General features: G+C 37.8%; 1 protein-coding gene across 6 annotated transcripts in view; it reads left to right on the top strand.

The window, feature by feature from the left end:
* Positions 1–19524, top strand: part of ATP2C1 (ATPase secretory pathway Ca2+ transporting 1) — a 164755-nt gene that overhangs the window by 124046 nt on the left and 21185 nt on the right. For all 6 annotated transcript variants that reach the window (XM_017955901.2, XM_017955903.2, XM_017955904.2 and 3 more), the window contains 4 exons: positions 2676–2846; positions 4011–4108; positions 16898–16948; positions 17879–18045. In XM_017955901.2, the coding sequence (XP_017811390.1) occupies positions 2676–2846; positions 4011–4108; positions 16898–16948; positions 17879–18045 (487 nt within the window). The remainder of the gene's footprint in view (positions 1–2675; positions 2847–4010; positions 4109–16897; positions 16949–17878; positions 18046–19524) is intronic.

Here is a 19524-nt window from a genome sequence, read left to right as displayed (position 1 = left end):
GGAAAAAAATTTAAAGGAAAACAACTTTTCCTTCCCCCTTTTAATGTAAGAGGCTTTGATGGCAGGTTCTAGAGTTTCTGGGGTTTCATCCCAAAGACCTGAATCTGGAACATTCTCTGGATCCCCCCCACCTCAGTCCTCAAGCTTTCTGGACCCCTGAAGCCAAGGCAGATTCTTTCTCTCAGCATCAGTTCTGGGGCAGGAGGAACCTCTTTTCTGGTTTACCTGGGCCAGACCCAGGGTCTCTGAAACCACAGGGTTTTGATATGTTTTTATCAAGCCAAATGTGCAAATGCTAACTGACACTCTGGAGAATTGAGCACAGGGGGTGCCCTCGTACATTGTACCCTTGCTGCCTTCTGAACAGTTGGCAGACCAACTGTTTGGTGGCCCCAGCTGCTGGAAGCTGAGATACTCTGGCTCAGGGTAATGCTTTGTTCCCTTTACATTCCTCAACTTTCCACCTCAGCTAGGGAAAGAGAATGACAGTTAAGGCTTGGCCCAGGATTACAATCCTTAGAGCAAGTGGGAGTTTCAGAGACTTAAGGGGCACTGCAGGGAGGCCTTGCTGCCACAAAATTAGGGTTTTGATTGCTAAAGCCTGTGTATGAAGGGGCAATGGCAGCTCCACTGAGCCAATCCTGGGAAGACTGGTGCAGAGGGCCTGTTACTCCCCTGATTCATCTCCTTCTTGATTGCTGACATCTGGGGCTTTGACCCTTTCTTTTTAAATTACTTTTGCTAAGATGCACTTATTTATTTATTTTTTAAAAAGACCGTTGGTGGACAAAATGTAAACCCGTTTCTCTCCTCTTTTGAACTTCTGGGATGTAATCACTTCGAGTTTGTTGGCTTTGTTTCCAGCAATTAATACAGCATTAAAAGAGCGGAGAAAAAAAGGTAGGGAACTCTTAGCAGCACATAGCAAGAGGTTTTAAAGTGGCTTGCATTTAGAGGACTTAAAGAGGTTTTGAAGGTCTAGTATATGTTCCCTCTTTTTCTTAGTTTCTGGAACAGAGTTTTCCTACCTTGTTATAATGACTAACTTTTTTCATATGAAGGATTGTGGAGGTTTGTGTATGTATGTTTTGTATTGTAACATTATGAAGTAGAGCAGAGTTGGTAGAGGGGAAAGTTTTTGTTGCACAGGGTTTTGGGAAACATTCTGCTCATTTGTCTCTTGCTTCATGTCTTTTCTTCTTTATCTCCCCTTGTGCTCCATTTCCCTCCTCCCCCTGCAATTACCATAATGAAGAACAGAAAGATTTTAAACCTCAGTTGATATGCACTTACGTTATATCTTATAAAACTTAAGTTTCTAAAATACTGTGATTCTTAATTTTGATATTAGAGTATATTTTGTTTTATGTCAGGGATTCTTCACATGAAAAAAGTTTACCTATCCTTGACTCAGAGAGTAGCAACAGATTTTCATTGGTGCTAAAGAAGCAAATAAATGCAGGATACTAACCTCTAGACTAGTGCCACCCCTCCATTAGGAGTGTGCAGAGCTGATCTTTCCGTCTTAGGATTTGCTGACATACATTTTTGTCACTGTCCCCTTCTGTTACCATCAGCCTCTATCCCAAACACCAGAAACTGTGAAGTGGCTCATTCTTTCAAGGGTGAAAGCTTTTGGAGCCCACATCTACATAAATAATTAGGTATATGACTCTTACATTGGAAAAATAGAATTACTTGCCTTTAACCTTGATTTTTTTTTTGGGGGGGTATATGTAATCTTTCATACCTTCTGCTTGAACAAGAATAGATACTTTCTTTGGTCTCTCTGGGGCTTTTCAGTCTCCCCTTGACTTATTTATGTTTAGTTTGTATGTGCATGTTGTTCAGTCTAATGTCTCAGATGCAGGTACATCCCTTTGGTTAATGAAAGTAGTTACTGGAGTTCCATAATTCTGAGAGCAAGCTAAATGATATTTGGGAAATGAAAAGTACTTTATACTTTATCTTACATGCCCAAGGATGACAGGGAAATAAGTAGAAATAATAATATGATGGTGTTATTTATATACTCTTAGAGAACCAAAGTTACAAATAAGAAATGTCTGTTCATGTTATGGAAAGAGTAAAAGAATCCAAACTATTGTTGGTATTTATGGTTTTACAACCGCTTTCAAATTAACTTTACCTTCCAGGAGTTTTCATGTACAAAGTTGTTATAGGCTGTGTATAATTAATTAATACAGCCTTCTCTTCAAAGTGTTTGATTTTTCTGGAGATCTTGCAAATAGAAAGATGAAGATCCATTAGAAGCCACCTTCAAAAGTGTTGGTTTAAAATTGACTTTAAAGCTTGACAAACCCATAGTTTCTCTAAATAATTAATTCTATTTTCTAAAGAGGCAGTAGTTCCTGTTGAAAGTAGCTGCATGTGGTTACTATGTGAAGATACTGTTAATTTTCCATCTCTTGCCTACTCTGCCCTTCAGTTCTTTAGTTTGATTCTTTTTAGTTAAAACAGCTTAAAGGGACCCCTTATCCAGAACCATTAAACTATAATGTTTTGGTCTGTAATCATTTTGATTTTACAAATGACATTATAGTCTTAAGTGATTTATTTAAGAAGTGTTACTGTCTCCAAATTCTATCAACTAAATTCTGATGTTTTTGTGACTCACTTTTTTTGTTGTTGTTTGGATTTTATTATTTCCTAAGTTCTTGCTTTGGCTTCTGGTCCTGAACTGGGACAGCTGACATTTCTTGGCTTGGTGGGAATCATTGATCCACCTAGAACTGGTGTGAAAGAAGCTGTTACAACACTCATTGCCTCAGGAGTATCAATAAAAATGATTACTGGAGATTCACAGGAGACTGCAATTGCAATCGGTATAACTAGACTGCTTTCTTTTGTTTTCGATAGTTTTTCTTAAAATACTGTGGTGCATAATTTTGTGAACTATTAGATATGAATATGTTTATGTAATATTGAGATTATACAGTTGAAATCGACTCATGGTTTTGCTCATCGTCTATATAAAGTTTGCAAAACTGATTATAGTTTAAAAAGTAATAACATTGACATGCATAACTAAATCATGAAATCACATGTATTTTATTCACAGAGGGTAATTATTTTTAATCTCATGATCACCGTGATGACAGAATAAAAGCACTAGATGATGAATGTCAAAGAAAACATGAAACTTAGTTTCTATTTCAACTTAAGTATAATTTTCAAAGCAGACTTGTGCATAATTTGGAAGAAAATAGCTTGTTATATGTATTTGTTTTTTTATCATGTATACCTATATTTGAATGCTATTTAAGATTACCTTAAGAAGTATAATAAGGGCAAAAAAGAGACTGAAAGTGAATTTCCCAGAGCCTCTAAACTGTAATTCATACTGATAAATTTAACAGTTGGCTAAACTCCATTAATTCTTATTTGGAGAGGGGTTAGTCCAGGAGTTTCGAACTATATATTGTCTAAGAATAGGTCACTAGGAACATGATATTATTGGAAGAATAACTTTTCAATGTTTATTTTCATTTATGTATAACTACATGATTACCACAGATCCACCACCATTTTGTCTGGCTTTGGACACTATACTTAAAATGCACTCTGATCTTCATTGCATTTCAGCTGCTGAGCAGAACCTGATTGGCCTAGTTTCAATTCTTAGGTATGCTGGCTTAAACAGTCAAAATTCTTTTTTTTTTTCTTTTTTCCTGTAGAGACAGGGTCTTGCTATATTGCCCAGGCTGGTGTTGAACTCCTGGGCTCAAGCGATCCTCTAGCCCCAAAGTGCTGAGGTTACAAACCTGAGCCACTGTGGCCAACCTTGAAAATTCTTTATTCTTAAATTTAAACAAAAATAAAAGTCAAACATAAAACCCCAGACTTAATATTGATTCAGATAGGTTTGTATTACTAGTAGATAAAAAAAGAGAATAGATAGCAAATCATACTAAATGAGCATTATGTTGACTTAGCCCGTCAAGCGAAAACAATTTGGTTTATTACATTTTCTCTCTCATTCACTTTAGCCAGTCGTCTGGGATTGTATTCCAAAACTTCCCAGTCAGTCTCAGGAGAAGAAATAGATGCAATGGATGTCCAGCAGCTTTCACAGATAGTACCAAAGGTAGGCCTAAACTAAAGCCTTTTAGACTGAAAGGCCTTATTCTAAGTGTTACCATTTCTGCTACTATCTTAATGAAACTGTTTAATTGTGAACATCAGGGATTTAAGTAACCACCAGATTTGTTGGTTCAAATCCTGAAATGAAGTCTTATCATTGAAGTAGTCTTATGGATTATTTTATGATATGATGTTTATGAATATCAGTGAAAAATTATTAATTTTATGAAGAACCAGATTTCCTTTGAGAAAAGTACTGTGGAAATTAAAAGTGCTTGTATTTATGAATTAGAGGATGGAGAGAGATGATTGCTTTATACTTCTTACTCTTTTGTTCAATTTTAATTTTAGCATGAGTATGTAATTTTTTTTTAAGGTACAATTTACGTATAGTAAAATGTACCTATTTTAGTGTATAGTTCTGAGCATTGACAGATGCATGCAGTCTTGTAATCACCACCACAGTCAAGATATAGAACAGTTCCATCATCCCCTCAAATTATCTTATGCCTTTTTGTGGTTACTTTCTCTCCCCCTACTTCCAGGACTTGGCAGCCACTAATTCGTTTTTTGTCTCTGTCACTTTACCTTTTCTAGAATGCACTAAAAATGGAATCATACCATATGAATGAGGCTTTTGAATCTGCTTCTTTCACTTAGCATAATGCATTTGACATTTATCTATGTCGGTGGTGTGTATTAGTAGTTTGTTGCTGTTTTTTAAAGTAATAATTCTATTGTGGGTGTACCTTACCTATTCACCAGTTTAAGGACATTTAGATTGTTTCCACTTTCTGATGATTATGAATAAAGCTGCTGTCAACATTTGTGTACAGGCTTTTGCGTGAAAATAAATTTTCATATCTCTTGGGTAAATACCTGTGAGTAATTGCTGGGTCATACACTTAATGTATATTTAATTTCATAAGAAACTGCCAAATTGTTTTACACAAGATGGCTTTATTATTTTGCACCCCCACCAGCAGTGCCTGGAACTTCTAGTAGTCCTGCATCCTCCCTAGCACAAGGGAGTGTCATTGCCTTCACCCCCCATTCTAATAAGTATACAATTGTATCTTACGATGATTTTAGTGTGCATTTCCCTCACAACTAGTGATGTTGGATATCTTTTCATATGCTTATTTGCCATCCATATATCTTCTTTAGTGAAGTGTCTGCCCTGCCTGTTTTAAAAAAAATTATGTTTTCTAATTATTGAATTTTGAGCATTCTTTATATAATGTGGATACAAGTCCTTTATTAGATATTTATTTGAAAATGTTTCTTTCCAGTTGGTAGTGTGTCTTTTCCAAGAGGGGAAGTTTTTAATTTTGATTAGGTCTAGTTTTTCAATTTCTTCTTTTATGGACGATGCTTTTGATATCTCAGAACTCCCTGCCTAATCCAGGTTCACAAAGATTTTCTTTGTGTTTTCTTATAGAAGTTTTATAGTTTTGGGTTTTATACTTAGGTCTGTGATCCATTTTGAGTGTGTTTTTTGTATATGTTGTAATGGGTTAAGGTTTATTTTCTTTGCATATAGATGTTCAATTATTCCAGCAACATTTGTTGAAAAGACTGTCCTTTTTCCATTGAAATACTTTTTTACTTTTGATTATAATGCTTTTCTAACAAATTATTTGTAGGAAGAGAGGTATCTCCTGCCCCACAGCACAGTAACTTCTTTAGAGCCAGGTTCCCTGATACGAGATTAACTTACTTTATTATCTTGGGCTGCCTTGTAAGGGGCCTATCAAAGCCTGGTTTGTGGGTACACAGGTCCCGTAGGAAGTGCCGCATAAGAGGTGGGCAGCAGTCTTCCCAGTTGCTGACAGTTCAGATTTCTTGGTTTTATTTATTATATATGCACATCTATTTGTATGTCCTTCAAAATAAGCACTTATCTGGAATTTGCTATTTTGTAGCCATCCATTATTACTAATAAAATATTGCTACCTCTTCCTTCATTTATTTTACACTTACAACTTACAACTTCAAGTTATATATTTGGAATATGGAATTTTCTTAAATTATTTCTGCATCTTAAGGTAAGGTATGTCTATACTTTTTTGATTAGGAAATTTATTCATTAGTAGTTTATGTTCAACATAGAAAAATAAAATGGTATAGAAAAGTAAGAGCTACAATAGAAGTTGTCTGTAATCTAACCCACACTTAGGTTATGCATCCACAGAGTATCCATAATAAGTTAACCTATTATGACTTAAAAAAAATATGTTTAACAAAACCTGGTTGCTACTTTATACTGTTATAATTCTGAACATTCATTTTACATAACTTTGGCATTTCTGAAGTCAGTTATTATTAGAAAACATGTTTTTAATTGCTGTACAGTATTTTGAGTATACCATGTGTATGTGTGTATAAATGCACAGCATATATATATATATGGTTACATAACCATTTTCCTGTTGAAATTTGAGCTTCTATTCTTTTTACTACTGTAAGTGTTCCTTTAAGGATAATGACAATAGCAACCATTTACTATCTGCCAATTGCATGTATTACCTACATTATCTAATTTACTTCTTTTAGCTACCTTATAAAAGATAGGCAGCACCACTTCAAAAATTCTAATAATTAATAAGCCTTATTTCTTAGCAGTGTTAGATTGATAGAATAATTGAGCAGATAACACAGTTCTGCATTCCTACCCCATCTCTACCCTCTACTCCTAGACAGTTCCCCTTCATATTAATAGACTGCTTTACTGTAGTATATTTATTGCAATTAATGAGCTAATATTGATACAGTTGTATTTTATTTCATGGTTTACACTAAGGTTTACTTTTTGTGTTGTACCTTTCTAGGGGTTTTGACAAATACATAATGACATATATCCACCATTACAATTTCTTTTTTTTTTTTTTTGAGATGGAGTCTCGCTCCATTATAATTTCATACAGAGTAGTTTCATTGCCCTGAAAATCCCTGTGTTTGACGTTTTCATCCCTCCCCACTCCCCTCAAATCCTTGACAACCACTGATCTTTTTACTGTCTCTAGAGTTTTGCCTTTTCCAGAATGTGTATGGTTGTAATAATAATGTATGTAGCCTTCTCAGACTGGGTTTTTTTCACTAAGCAATATGCATGTAAGGTTCCACCATGTCTTTTCCTGGCTTAGTAGCTCATTTCTTGTGAGCACTAAATAATATTCCATTGTATGAAAGTGCCACAGTTTATCACTTCACCTTTTGAAGGGCATCTTAATTGCTTCCAGGTTTGCCAGTTATACATAAAGTTGCTCTAAACATTCATATACAGGTTTTTGTGTAGACATAAGTTTTCAACTCATTTCGCTACATACTAAGGAGCACAATTGCTGAATCAGATCATATGGTAAGAGTGTATTTAGTTTTTTAAGAAACAGGCAGTTCCATTTTTGTGGATGAGGAAATTGAGGCCCAGAGTACTTGGGAGACTTGACTGATGTCTCAGAGCTAGTAAGTAGTGGTGTTGGCATTGGAAGTGGAATCCAGGTCTGTATGCTCCAGAGTTCATCTGTTGTTTGCTGTTTCTTTGAATATTATTGAACCTAAGATGTACCCATCTCTGATTATTATTATTATTGTTACTATTTTTTACCACTGCCCTTATCCATATACATCTCTGTTTATTTTTATACACTAAATTCCTACATGTGAAATGATTGGACTAGTGTTCAACACATTTGTAAGGCCCTTAACATATATTGCTGAATTGTTCTCTGGAAAGGTTTCTGTTTATATTTCCATAAACTATGCTTCATATAGTAGCATTAAGTCCCTAGACCTCCAGTCCCACTTCCCTCATCCTCTAGCAAGTGGTTAGATTTTGGATGTTGTTACTAATAGAAATACACTATTTTGCTTATCCATATTTTTTCTTTCTGAACTTCTAATCACTCACGAATGCTGTTTTCAGAGAGAGCCAATCATAGTCCTGAAAGATGTAATTTCGAATGTTGAAATCCTGAAAGATTGAAATCCTTAAAGTCTTAAAATCCTGAAAAACCACAGTCCCCAAAGATCAAAATCCTAAAAATCTAATTCTGGAAAAAATAATTTTAAAATAAAATCATTTACATTTTTAAGAAGGAATTTATTTGAGAAACATAAAAACATGAAAATGCTCCATTGGTCACTTTATACAAAATAAGCAATAATAAATAACCTACACAGTTTTGCAAGCATTTGCAAGCATAAACACTCAGGCATAGTATATGACAGACAGATATAACATAGGACTGTTATGAGCATATGAACTGTATTTATAAAGAAATAGGTCATAAGGGAAATGCATAAACACCTATCACTATGGTTGCTAATTGTGTGCACCCCACTTTATAACTGTGGATCATTTTTATCTTTCACAAATGCAGATGTATGAAAAGGACATCTGTTCATTTATTGAGGAAGTTTCAACATTTTTACATACATGTACAATGCTTACATACAAAGTCAACATTGTGATCATGCACTTTTGTGAAGTCAAATTTGTAAAACATGCATAAAACAAATTAGAACCCTGTAAGTCTCTATAACTTATGCTTCCAGTGTTGGAAATGATGCAGAGGTGAAATACACAGCATAGCAAATTGTAAAAAATAATGGTGACAATTTAAAATAGTGGAAAATGAAACTAAAAAAAGAAAAACAATGGCGGGGGATGGTGGCTCACACCTGTAATCCCAGCACTTTGGGAGGCTGAGGCAGATGGATCGCCTGAGGTCAGGAGTTCGAGACCAGCCTGGCCAACATGGCGAAACCCCATCTCTACTAAAAATACAAAAATTAGCTGGGCGTGGTGGTGAGCGCCTATAATCCCAGCTACTCAGGAGACTGAGGCAGGAGAATCGCGTGAACCCGGGAGGCAGAGGTTGTGGTGAGCTGAGATCGCACCAGTGTACTCCAGCCTGGGTGACAGAGCAAGACTCTGTCTGCCCACCTCCCCCCCGAAGGAAAAAAAAAAATAACAAGAAGAACAAAAAAACCTAAAAAGAAATTATGACATGGAAAATTATATTACAGAGATAGATGATGGACAGTTGCATGGAGATAGTCCATAAAAGCTGGCTGACCTTCACGATCATTAACTATATTTTGAAGTCTTGCAGCATGATGAATAATTGCTTTTTTTTCTTTAAGAACATGGCTATCAGAGTATGTTCATATTCATTTTCTACGTGGCACTGCTCTTTTTGAAATTCTGTGATTCGATGTACACTAACATGAACATTCTCTATTAAATTTTCCTATCCTGTGATTGTGATTTTCAGGAGTTTAGACTTTGTTGTTGTTTTTGTTTTGTTTTTGAGACAGAGTCTCGCTCTATCGCCCAGGCTGGAGTGCAGTGGCGCGATCTTGGCTCACTGCAAGCTGCGCCTCCCGGGTTCAAGCCATTCTCCTGCCTCAGCCTCCCGAGTAGCTGGGACTACAGGCGCCCGCTACCACGCCCGGCTAATTTTTTGTATTTTTAATAGAGATGATGTTTCACCATGTTAGCCAGGATGGTCTCGATCTCTTGACCTCGTGATCTGCCTGCCTCATCCTCCCAAAGTGCTGGGATTACAGGCATGAGCCACCGGGCCCGGCTGAGGAGTTTAGACTTTAGGGATTTTGATCTTTAGGGATTTCAGCATTTGGTATTATGGCATTTGGTATTGTATCTTTCAAGATTATGATCCCAATATGTTGAGATCGTAGATCACTGTTGGGATCACTGTCACCCAGAGAATTGGGGCAGTGTGGATGTTTGCTTTGTTTTTAGGGTGGGGAAGGTGTTTATATATTTGAATAGGGCTGTGTGTGTGTGTGTGTGTGTGTGTGCACATACTATCCTGGTAATCTCTTCCTGATGTTTATTTCTGAATAAATCCTATATTGGATTTTTTTTAGTGGTATTGGGACAGAGTATTAGTAAATGTATGTGAAATCTGCAGTTACTTAAACATTTTGCCATTAGACTTTCGCTTAACTTCTCAGAGATACTAAATGTGGTGAAACTTTCATTTTATTTGCTTTGTTCAGTTCGTCTTCTGGCTGTCTTATAAAAATTATGGTGAACTCTGTAAACCAACCTAAAGGTATTTAGAGAAGAAAGAAACTAATTACAAATTACATCATCAGCCTGGACAAATCACATTGTCGGGATTTCCCAAGTAGAGTGGGTGTGCATTAATTATAGCAGATATCCTGATGCTATTCCAAGGAGACTAAAACAAAGTAAGACCTAAGCCCTGTCAGAAGCTCATTGAATTGCTTAAATTCATCCTACTTTAAAGTGGAATTCTATAAATACCAGCCCTCCCTCCCAGGTATTTTGTATGTTTTGAATACCTAAGTCTTTACTCTAAATATTATTAGTTAATTTTTTGTCTCATTGGTTAGCAGGACTGCCCCACCCTCATTTTGTCTTTTTTCCTACTTCATTTTGTGTTCATGTAACCCTCTTACAGCCAATATGTTTATTTGGTTTTCAGCTTTTTAATTATTTTATTTTGTTTTGTTTTTTTGGAGATGGTGTCTTGCTTTGTTGCTCAGACTGGAGTGCTGTGGCATGATCATAGCTCACTGCTGCCTTGAATTCCTGGGCTCAAGCTATCTTCTGCCTTAGCCTCCCAAGTAGCTGGAACTATAGGCGCTCACCACTATGCTTGGATAATTAAAAAAAAAAAAAAACAGAAAAAAAATTAATTTCTGAATGGATTTTTAAACTTTTTTGAAAGAAAGGATTTGTAGAAATGGAGTCTCACCATGTGTTTCCCAGGTTGGTCTTGAATTCCTGGGCTCAAGTGATGCTCCCACCTCAGCCTCCCAAAGTGCTGGGATTATAGGCATTAGCCACTGCACCTAGCCTCATCTTCTGCTTTCCTTTGTTTATTTTTTGAGACAGAGTCTTTTGCTTTGTTGACCAGGCTAGAGTGTAGTAGTGTGACCATAGCTCATTGCAACCTCAAACTCCTGGGTTCAGGTGATCTCCCCAGTTCAGGTGATCCCTCATGACTCAGTCTCCGGAGTAGCTGGGACTACTGGCATGTGCCACCATGCCTAGGTAATTTTGTTATTTTTTTGTAGAGATGGGGTCTTGGTATGTTGCCCAGGTTGGTCTCAAACTCCTGGGCCCAAGTGATCCTCCTACCTTGGCCTCTCAAAGTGTTGGGATTACAGGCATAAGCCACTGCACTCACAGTTTGCTACTTTTGCTTTACATTGGTTTGAATAACTCTTATTATTGTTACAAATAAAACAGACCTTTTGTTCTAAATCACTAGCTTGTTGAGGTTTTCCCCCATGTACTAGAATCATATTAATTCTGCCCCTCATTAAAATATTTTTCAGCCATCCTTTTTCATAATTCTTTAGAACACATTTCATTCTCCTTTTGGAATATGGAGTGTTGCTGTGTACTTTGACCTAGAGCCAATTAAAAAGTAGTACTGAAACTCAGTTTTGCTTGTTTATTAAGTCATCTGGGAATTCTCAGTGTTTTCCATTTGTGACTTTTTCTAGTGGGTTCTACATTTTCCATTGATTCATTGATAGAAGTGGTCATCCTCTTTCATTCTTCTTTGTCTGATTTTTACAGCATTACTTCCATTTATATTTCTGCTGAATATATTCACCAAGTCCCCATATTGTTATTCCAATTCATATATTGTCTAATTTTTAATAGGTTGTAAATCTTTATTTCAATCACTTGTTTTTTCTTCAGTGCATTAGTTTTCTTTAATCTGTCCTAGAAGATTTGAGGATCTTCAGTAGGTTATTCTAATGCAAGACGGATCTTTTCCATTAACTTCTCCTTTAATATTTTCCTTTTTTTTTTTTATAACTTCCTTTCCCTAGTACATCTTGTCTATTAATCTCCATCAAAAGAACTGTGAGTGCTGACCACAAATGTGACACTGAAAAGGAGGACTCATAAGAAGAGAAAAATACCCCTTGTAGATTGCTTCTGAAAATATGTGGCCTTGTTCTACTCTCTTTGATGATTTTTATCTCTTTGTCCAAATCTAAAATCAGGCCAAAGTACCCAACTGTCACAACTGGATCAAGCCAGCTGCACCTTTTACCACCAAGTACAAGGCTCACTGCAACCCACGGATATCCACCTAACCTCAGGACAGCCATGATCCCCAATAGGCAGGGATGACACCCATGACCAGCAAGAAGCAGCTACAGAAAATTGATCCTCAGTGCCTCTGCCTTCCATAAAGATTTCTGGGGATCATGTCTCTCAGGGAGAAATGAGGCAGGAGAATAGAGAATTAGGGTACTCAAGGGTGAACGTGTAAGTAAAAGAACAGTAGGTGCAGCCAGTTCTAGGCAAGATGAGTAAAAGGACAGTAGGTGCAGCCAGTTCTAGGTATGTAGGCCACATCTTTACTCCTGTGATAACAAGACAGAAGTCTCCACTTCAGCCTCTGATTGGCTGGGAACCAAGTCTCCACTTCAGTCTCTGATTGGTCACAGGCTAATCTTTCATAGGGTGTAATCAATTGGAGGCCTCTAAAGGGCACCTAGGAGTGTTACCAAATTCTTTTAACTTAGTAAAAACCCTAGGCCGGGCATGGTGGCTCACACCTGTAATCGCAGCACTTTGGGAGGCCAAGGCCGGTGGATCATGAGGTCAGGAGTTCAAGACCAGCCTGGCCAAGATGGTAAAACCCTGTCTCTACTAAAAATACAAAAATTAGCTGGGTATGGTGGTGGGCACCTGTAATCCCAGCTACTCAGGAGGCTGAGGCAGAGAATTGCTTGAACTCAGGAGGCGGAGGTTGCAGTGAGCTGAGATCGCACTACTGCACTCCAGCCTGGGTGACAGAGCGAGACTACGTCTCAAAAAAACAAAAAAATGGCTCGGCACGGTGGCTCACGCCTGTAATGCACTGTGGGAGGCCAAGGGGGGCAGACCACCTGAGGTTGGGAGTTTGGGACCAGCCTGACCAACATGGAGAAAACCCGTCTCTACTAAAAAATACAAAATTAGCCGGGCATGGTACGGCTTGTGCCTGTAATCCCAGCTACTTGGGAGGCTGAGGCAGGAGAATCGCTTGAACTCGGGAAGAGGAGGTTGTGATGAGCCGAGATCGCGCCATTGCACTCCAGCCTGGGCAGCAAGAGTGAAACTCCACCTCAAAACAAACAAACAAACAAAAAAAACCCCAAAAATCCCTGAAGAACATTGTAGTTGGGATTCATGAGCCACTTGCTCGAGCCCATTTCTGCTCTGTGGAGTGTACTTTTGCTTCAATAAGTTTGTGCTTTCGTTGCTTCATTCTTTTATTCCTTTGTGTGTTTGGTTCAATTCTTTGTTCAACACACCAAGTACATGGACAACTCACAGTCAAGACCTTTCATTCGCTAACAGATTTATTTTGCAGCTTTGGCAAACACTTGTTATATTTCAGTGCTGTGTGCTACATGATTAATTTCTGCAGTAATTAGAGTTTTCACTTAGAAGGTTACCAGTATGTTTTGGATATATATGTAACTGAGTCTTTTTTAAAGACACAGTGAAGAGTTTCTGAATGGATTTTTGAACTTTTTTGAAAGAAAGGAGGAGATTTCCCAAATATAAATTATGTGATTCATGATATTTGGATTGCCTAGGGATAATCAGTAATGTGATATTACAGTCCAGCAGAGTCTTTTGTTTAAGGAAATAATACCTTTTTTTATTTAGACCTTTATTAAAAGGAGAGAACCAGGGAACAGTCTTTATGGTAGTACTGAGATATATTCAGTTGTTCATTCATTTTATTTGTCTTTATAGAGCACCGTTGGTATAGGACAAAAATCTCTGACTTCTTGAGTCTTAGAAGATAAATGGATATATATTATGTTAAATAAGTGCTTAAGAGCACCCTCCCCACCCCCCCCAAAAAAAGGCAAAATTTGAATGATTAGAGAGGGAGATTGAAATTTTTAGATAGTATGACTAGGGAGGGCCTCACTGAGAAGGTACTATTTGACAGAAAGGGGACCCATGTTATATCTGAAGAAAGAGCATTCCAGACAAGGGCAAAGGCTGGAAGTGAGTGTGCCTGGCATGTGTGAGGAACAATCAGGAGGCCAATGTAGTTCAGTCAGGAAAAGACTAATGATAGGAGTGCCGTGAGATGTGCATTTCTTGAGGGACCCGGTAGATGATAAAGGACTTCGGCATTTGTTCTGAGAGAGATGTGAAATCATTTGAGGGTTTTGAGAAGACACGTGATCTCACTTCTGTATTAACAGTGCCACTTTGGCTACTGTGTTGCAAATTGGGGGAAACTAGGGCAGAAATAAGAAAGTCACTTTGGAGGTATTGGCCCAGAGTGTTGGCAATGGTTGTGGAGTAAGGTGGTTGAATTCTGGATATATTTGTGAGTGGAGTCAACAAGATTCGCTGTCAAACTGCTTGTTGGCGCATAAGAAAAATGGAGGAATTAAGGATGGCTCCCCAAATTTGGAGCCTCAGCAACTGCACATATGTACTTTTCATTAACAGAGGATAGGAAGGAGCAAGATTGAGACATCTGAGGAGATGTGGAGTAGGGATGGGAATTAGTTTTGCTGATCTGGATTTCAGAAGAAATGTCTGGGCTTGAGATAAAAATGCATTCAAATAAATGCGTGTAAGTAAAATCCAAAGCCATGTGCCTGGGTATGCTCACCTGAGGCGTAGGGAATTCTGAGACCTCTTATAGAGAAAGGAACTGAGCCCTGGGGTGCTCCAACATCTAGACATCAAGAGAGATCAGGAGAATTCTGTACAAGAGGAACAGCCAAAAAGGTAGGAGGAAGACCAGTGTTGGTGGTGGTGGAAGCCAAGGGAAGATGGTGTTTCAGGAGGGACTAATCATCTATGTTAGGGTGTGGCGGAGAGGTTAAGTCAGATGAGAAATGACTGTAGGCATTAGCAATGTGGTGGTGGTGGTGAGGGTCTTTGAAAGTCATGAATCGTGTTTCAGTGCAGTTGTGATAACAGTATGATCATGGGATGGATTCAGAGAGAATGGGAGACAGCAAGTGTAGGAACTTTCTAAGGAACTCTGCTCCAAAAATCCTCCCTGTTCCTGTATCAAAATTTTTTCCTTGCTGCTGCACTTTACCATCAGTATACAAACATGTTTCTTCTTCCATTAAAAAATAATGATAGGCCGGGCGCGGTGGCTCACGCCTGTAATCCCAGCACTTTCGGAGGCCGAGACGGGCGGATCACGAGGTCAGGAGATCGAGACCATCCCGGCTAACAAGATGAAACCCCGTCTCTACTAAAAATGCAAAAAATTAGCCGGGCGTGGCGGCAGGCGCCTGTGGTCCCAGCTACTTGGGAGGCTGAGGCAGGAGAGTGGCATGAACTCGGGAGGCGGAATTGCAGTGAGCTGAGATCGCGCCACTGCACTCCAGCCTGGGCGACAGAGCGAGACTCCATCTCAAAAAATATATATGTATATTATAATAATAATAACAATAAAGAAAAGAAAGGAAAAGGTGGCAGCTGAAATGGGAAGGGAAGAGAAGTGGTTTTCTTTTTTTATATGGAAGGGACAACATGTTTTTGTATACTGATGGTTAAGATGTAGCAGTGAGGAAAACATTTTGGCACAGGAGGGAGGAGAATTTCTGGAGTAATGATCTTAATAGGTAAGGAAGGTAGAATCTTTGACCTGCAGTAGATGCCTATTCAGTTCATTGTAGTAAAACCAGAGCAGTTTAGTTCCTGGATACAGATACTGAGTTGGGGGAATTGTGGAAATTCTCTTCTGATTCTGATTTCTCCAAAGTAGGAAGCAAGGTGGTCAGCTGAGAAGGAGGCTAGAGAAAGGGGATAGATTGGAGGTATGAGGAGAGAAAAGTAATATGAACTAATCCTCTAGGAGAGTGGGAAAGAGAATGGTGTATTATGTGTATTGAAATCACCATAACTTGTAAATATTGTTGGAGAGAGTGACATGACAGTGAGGCAGAAGTTAAAAATCATTGTGAAATGAGGGGTTGTGAACTCTGGAGCAGTGAATGCCTACAGTTAGTGAGTGACAGTCTCATCTGACATTCAGAATTGAGGTTTTATGAAGGGAGAATAGAGGATACCATGCTCTACCTCTACGCTCCTCCGGTGGTACTATTTGAGGAGGTTATAGGGATGGCAGTGTTTTGTGGAAACACTAGGTTAGAGCAAAGTGAAAAAGAGTAAAAAATACAGGAGATTTGTTGGGACACAGTGAAAGGATTTCAGGAGATCAGGAGATGGGGTCAGAAAAAAGGATTAAATACGTATTTTGGAGAGATAAAATCATATAAGCAATTTAGAGGTACAGTGGAAGAGAGGCTAATGAGTTAACCTGAGTAAAAGGGAATGAGCAGACACTTGACACTAAAAAATGGCTCTACAGACATTGAGAAGCAGCTGTTCTTTATTGCTCCTGAAGACAGAACAAAGGGAAAAGGCTATTTTAGTTGTATGCGAGTGTTGTAGGAAACAGACGCAAGAGAATTTTTCCTTTTTTTGTCTCTGGAACATTTCAAGAATAAGGCTGTTTTCTCTCCAGAGTTTACACATAATGGTATAAATTGGATGACTTGTTTAGATTGTGTATTTCCTGTGGTACCTTTGGTAAAGATCGAAATGACCATATCAAATGAATGTCTTAACAAACATATGGCATATTGCTTAAGCTTGATCTCAGTGGCAAATTAAATACAGCTTAAATTGATGAGTTTTTCATCATTAGTTATGAATGCATGGGTTATTCTGTGGAAATCTTAATATTGAAAATTTTTAGTGTATCTTGTATTTTAACAGGTTGCAGTATTTTACAGAGCTAGCCCAAGGCACAAGATGAAAATTATTAAGGTGAGTGTCTAAGAATCAGATTGTTTTATTTCTGTATACAAAATGCTGCTACTTTACTTTTGTTATGTTTGCATTACAGGAAGTAGAGCATCAAGGTCAGAAATACTGTGAAGCAAAACAGTGTTTGTTTTTGTAATAGCTTGACATAGAAACACTAATAGAGAATTTAGTTGGCATAAGATATAGAAGAAAACTTGAACGAAGTATCTGCAAATGTAGCTTTCTTTAAACAGACAGTATAAAAGAATGTTCTAACTAGGGTCCATAGCCAAGTCTTCCCAGTGTGAATAGCGGTAATAAGTTAGAAACTAAATAAATACAGCAAGGAAATAGTGTTGTGATAGTGTGAACAATACTTAAAAGGCTATGATTATTTATATTAGTCAATTATATATAAAGCAACTGATATAGTATCCAGTAGTTAATGGTCTTAAGTTATTAATCATGATAACCAGCCATTGTGTAGTTCAGAGTTTCTCAACGTTGGCACCGTTGACATTTTGGACTAGATAATTCCTTGTTGTGAAGGGCTGCCTCGTGTGTTATAGAATGTTTAGCAGCATCCTTAGCCCCTTCCCATTAGATGCCAGTGACATCCCCCAAATCACGACACTCAGAAACATCTCCAAACATTGTCACATGTCCCCTGGGAGATAAAATTGCCCCTGGTTGAGAATCATTGTATAGTTGTTTGAAGAACAGAATTTAGGGATACAGTTCTCACAGATGGAAATATTAGTAGCAACTTTTTCTAAGCTTTATCTTACTGAAATCTCCATTTGTTGAAGTTTGTTGAAAAATGGGTGGTCTATATTATTTCTAATCTTAATTATGTGAAAAATAATTAGGGAGAATTTGTTTATTGCTTTGTATGGAAGCAACATTTTTATCAGAATTCCTTCCTCTCCCCTGTCCTCTGCTCCACTGTAGTCGCTGCAGAAGAACGGTTCAGTTGTAGCCATGACAGGAGATGGAGTAAATGATGCAGTTGCTCTGAAGGCTGCAGACATTGGAGTTGCGATGGGCCAGACTGGTACAGATGTTTGCAAAGAGGCAGCAGACATGATCCTAGTGGATGATGATTTTCAAACCATAATGTAAGCTTTATTTCAGTGAATGCCTATCAGAGAATCTTCCCCTATCCTTTCCTGTCTCCCACCCCTAGAGAATTCAACTGGAAAAGAATTAGTATTTAAAAATTAGGTAAACTAAACCATTTTTCTAGGGTAATTATCCTATTTTATGGTCTGTTGTATAGTTCTGAAGAAAATGATTTGTGTGGCTGGAACAGACATAGTAAATGGCAGGACTCTCATTTAAGAAATATTTGCCAAGTGCCAGCCACATGTCACCTTTTTCTGGGCACTAATATGATGGTATAGTAATGGCCTTTATGTTAAATTCAAGTAGTTAGAATTATGCATATGCATGGCTCTTTTTTGGGCCTTATAATAAATATTGAAAATTATGAAGTTTCCATCCATACCTGTTTTTTTATATCAGTAATTTATTCATGTTGCCCTCATTTAATGTTATAATTTATTAAATTTAGAAAGCTTTATTTGTGTAAGCCACAGTTTCCAATTAAGACTCCAGTGTAATACATGGTGGTGTCAGTTTTACAGTGTTCAATTGGGGATCATGTGAATCCCATTTATTTATTTATTTATTTTTGGTAGCCACCTGTTGGATGACCTGAGTTTAGTGATAAATTCTAATTATATGTTCCAGGCTGTTTTATTACTCTGATTTGGCCTACAGCAAAACATTTGGGAGCTCAGGACTCACAGTGTTTGCCAAGCTTTTGCAAAGATACGAGTTTTTTCTTTCCATTATTAGAATTATATAGAATTCTTAGAAGAAACGGGAAGTTGATTAAAAAGCCTAGATTTTCTTGGATTCAGCTAAATGAATGAGAGAATTTATAGGAATCCTTATAAACTGTGTTCTCTAATTCCTCTGCAACATGTGATCTACTTGATGTGTAGGAACACCACGTAGCTTAAATTCTATAATTCTTATATATATCATTGCCATTTGATTCCTGACATACATTAGTTTAAACCTTTACTCTGCATTTTGTACCACTAAGAAAAATGAGCTTAGAGGAAGGTGAAGAAGATAATCATGGCTGGGCATGGTATCTCATGGCTGTAATGCCAGCACTTTGGGAGGCTGAGGTGGATGGATCACTTGAGCCCAGGGGTTCGAAACCAGCCTAGGCAACATGTCAAAACTCATCTCTCCAAACAATACAAAAAAAAAATAGCTGGGAGTGGTGACTTGAGCCTGTGGTCTCAGCTACTCTGGAGGCTGAGTTGGGAGGATTGCTTGAGCCAGGAAGGTCGAGGTGCAGTAAGTTAAGATTGTGCCACTGCACTCCAGCTTGGGAAGCAGAGCAAGACCCTGTCTCAAAAACAAAAACAAAAACAAAAAATCATTTTATGTATTATGAATGTGAAGTATTTTCTCTTGTGGGGAGAGACAATGTATGATTTTAATGTTGAAATATCTTCTTCAGAATAAGAATTTTAATACTGTGACAAATTAGTTCAGGTAGAGCTTAGGCTTGACTT

This window comes from Papio anubis, chromosome 2, assembly GCF_008728515.1.
Source record: "Papio anubis isolate 15944 chromosome 2, Panubis1.0, whole genome shotgun sequence".
Classification (NCBI taxonomy): domain Eukaryota; kingdom Metazoa; phylum Chordata; class Mammalia; order Primates; family Cercopithecidae; genus Papio; species Papio anubis.
Note: the sequence above shows the minus strand (reverse complement) of the source record. Positions and strands in the feature narration are given on the sequence as shown.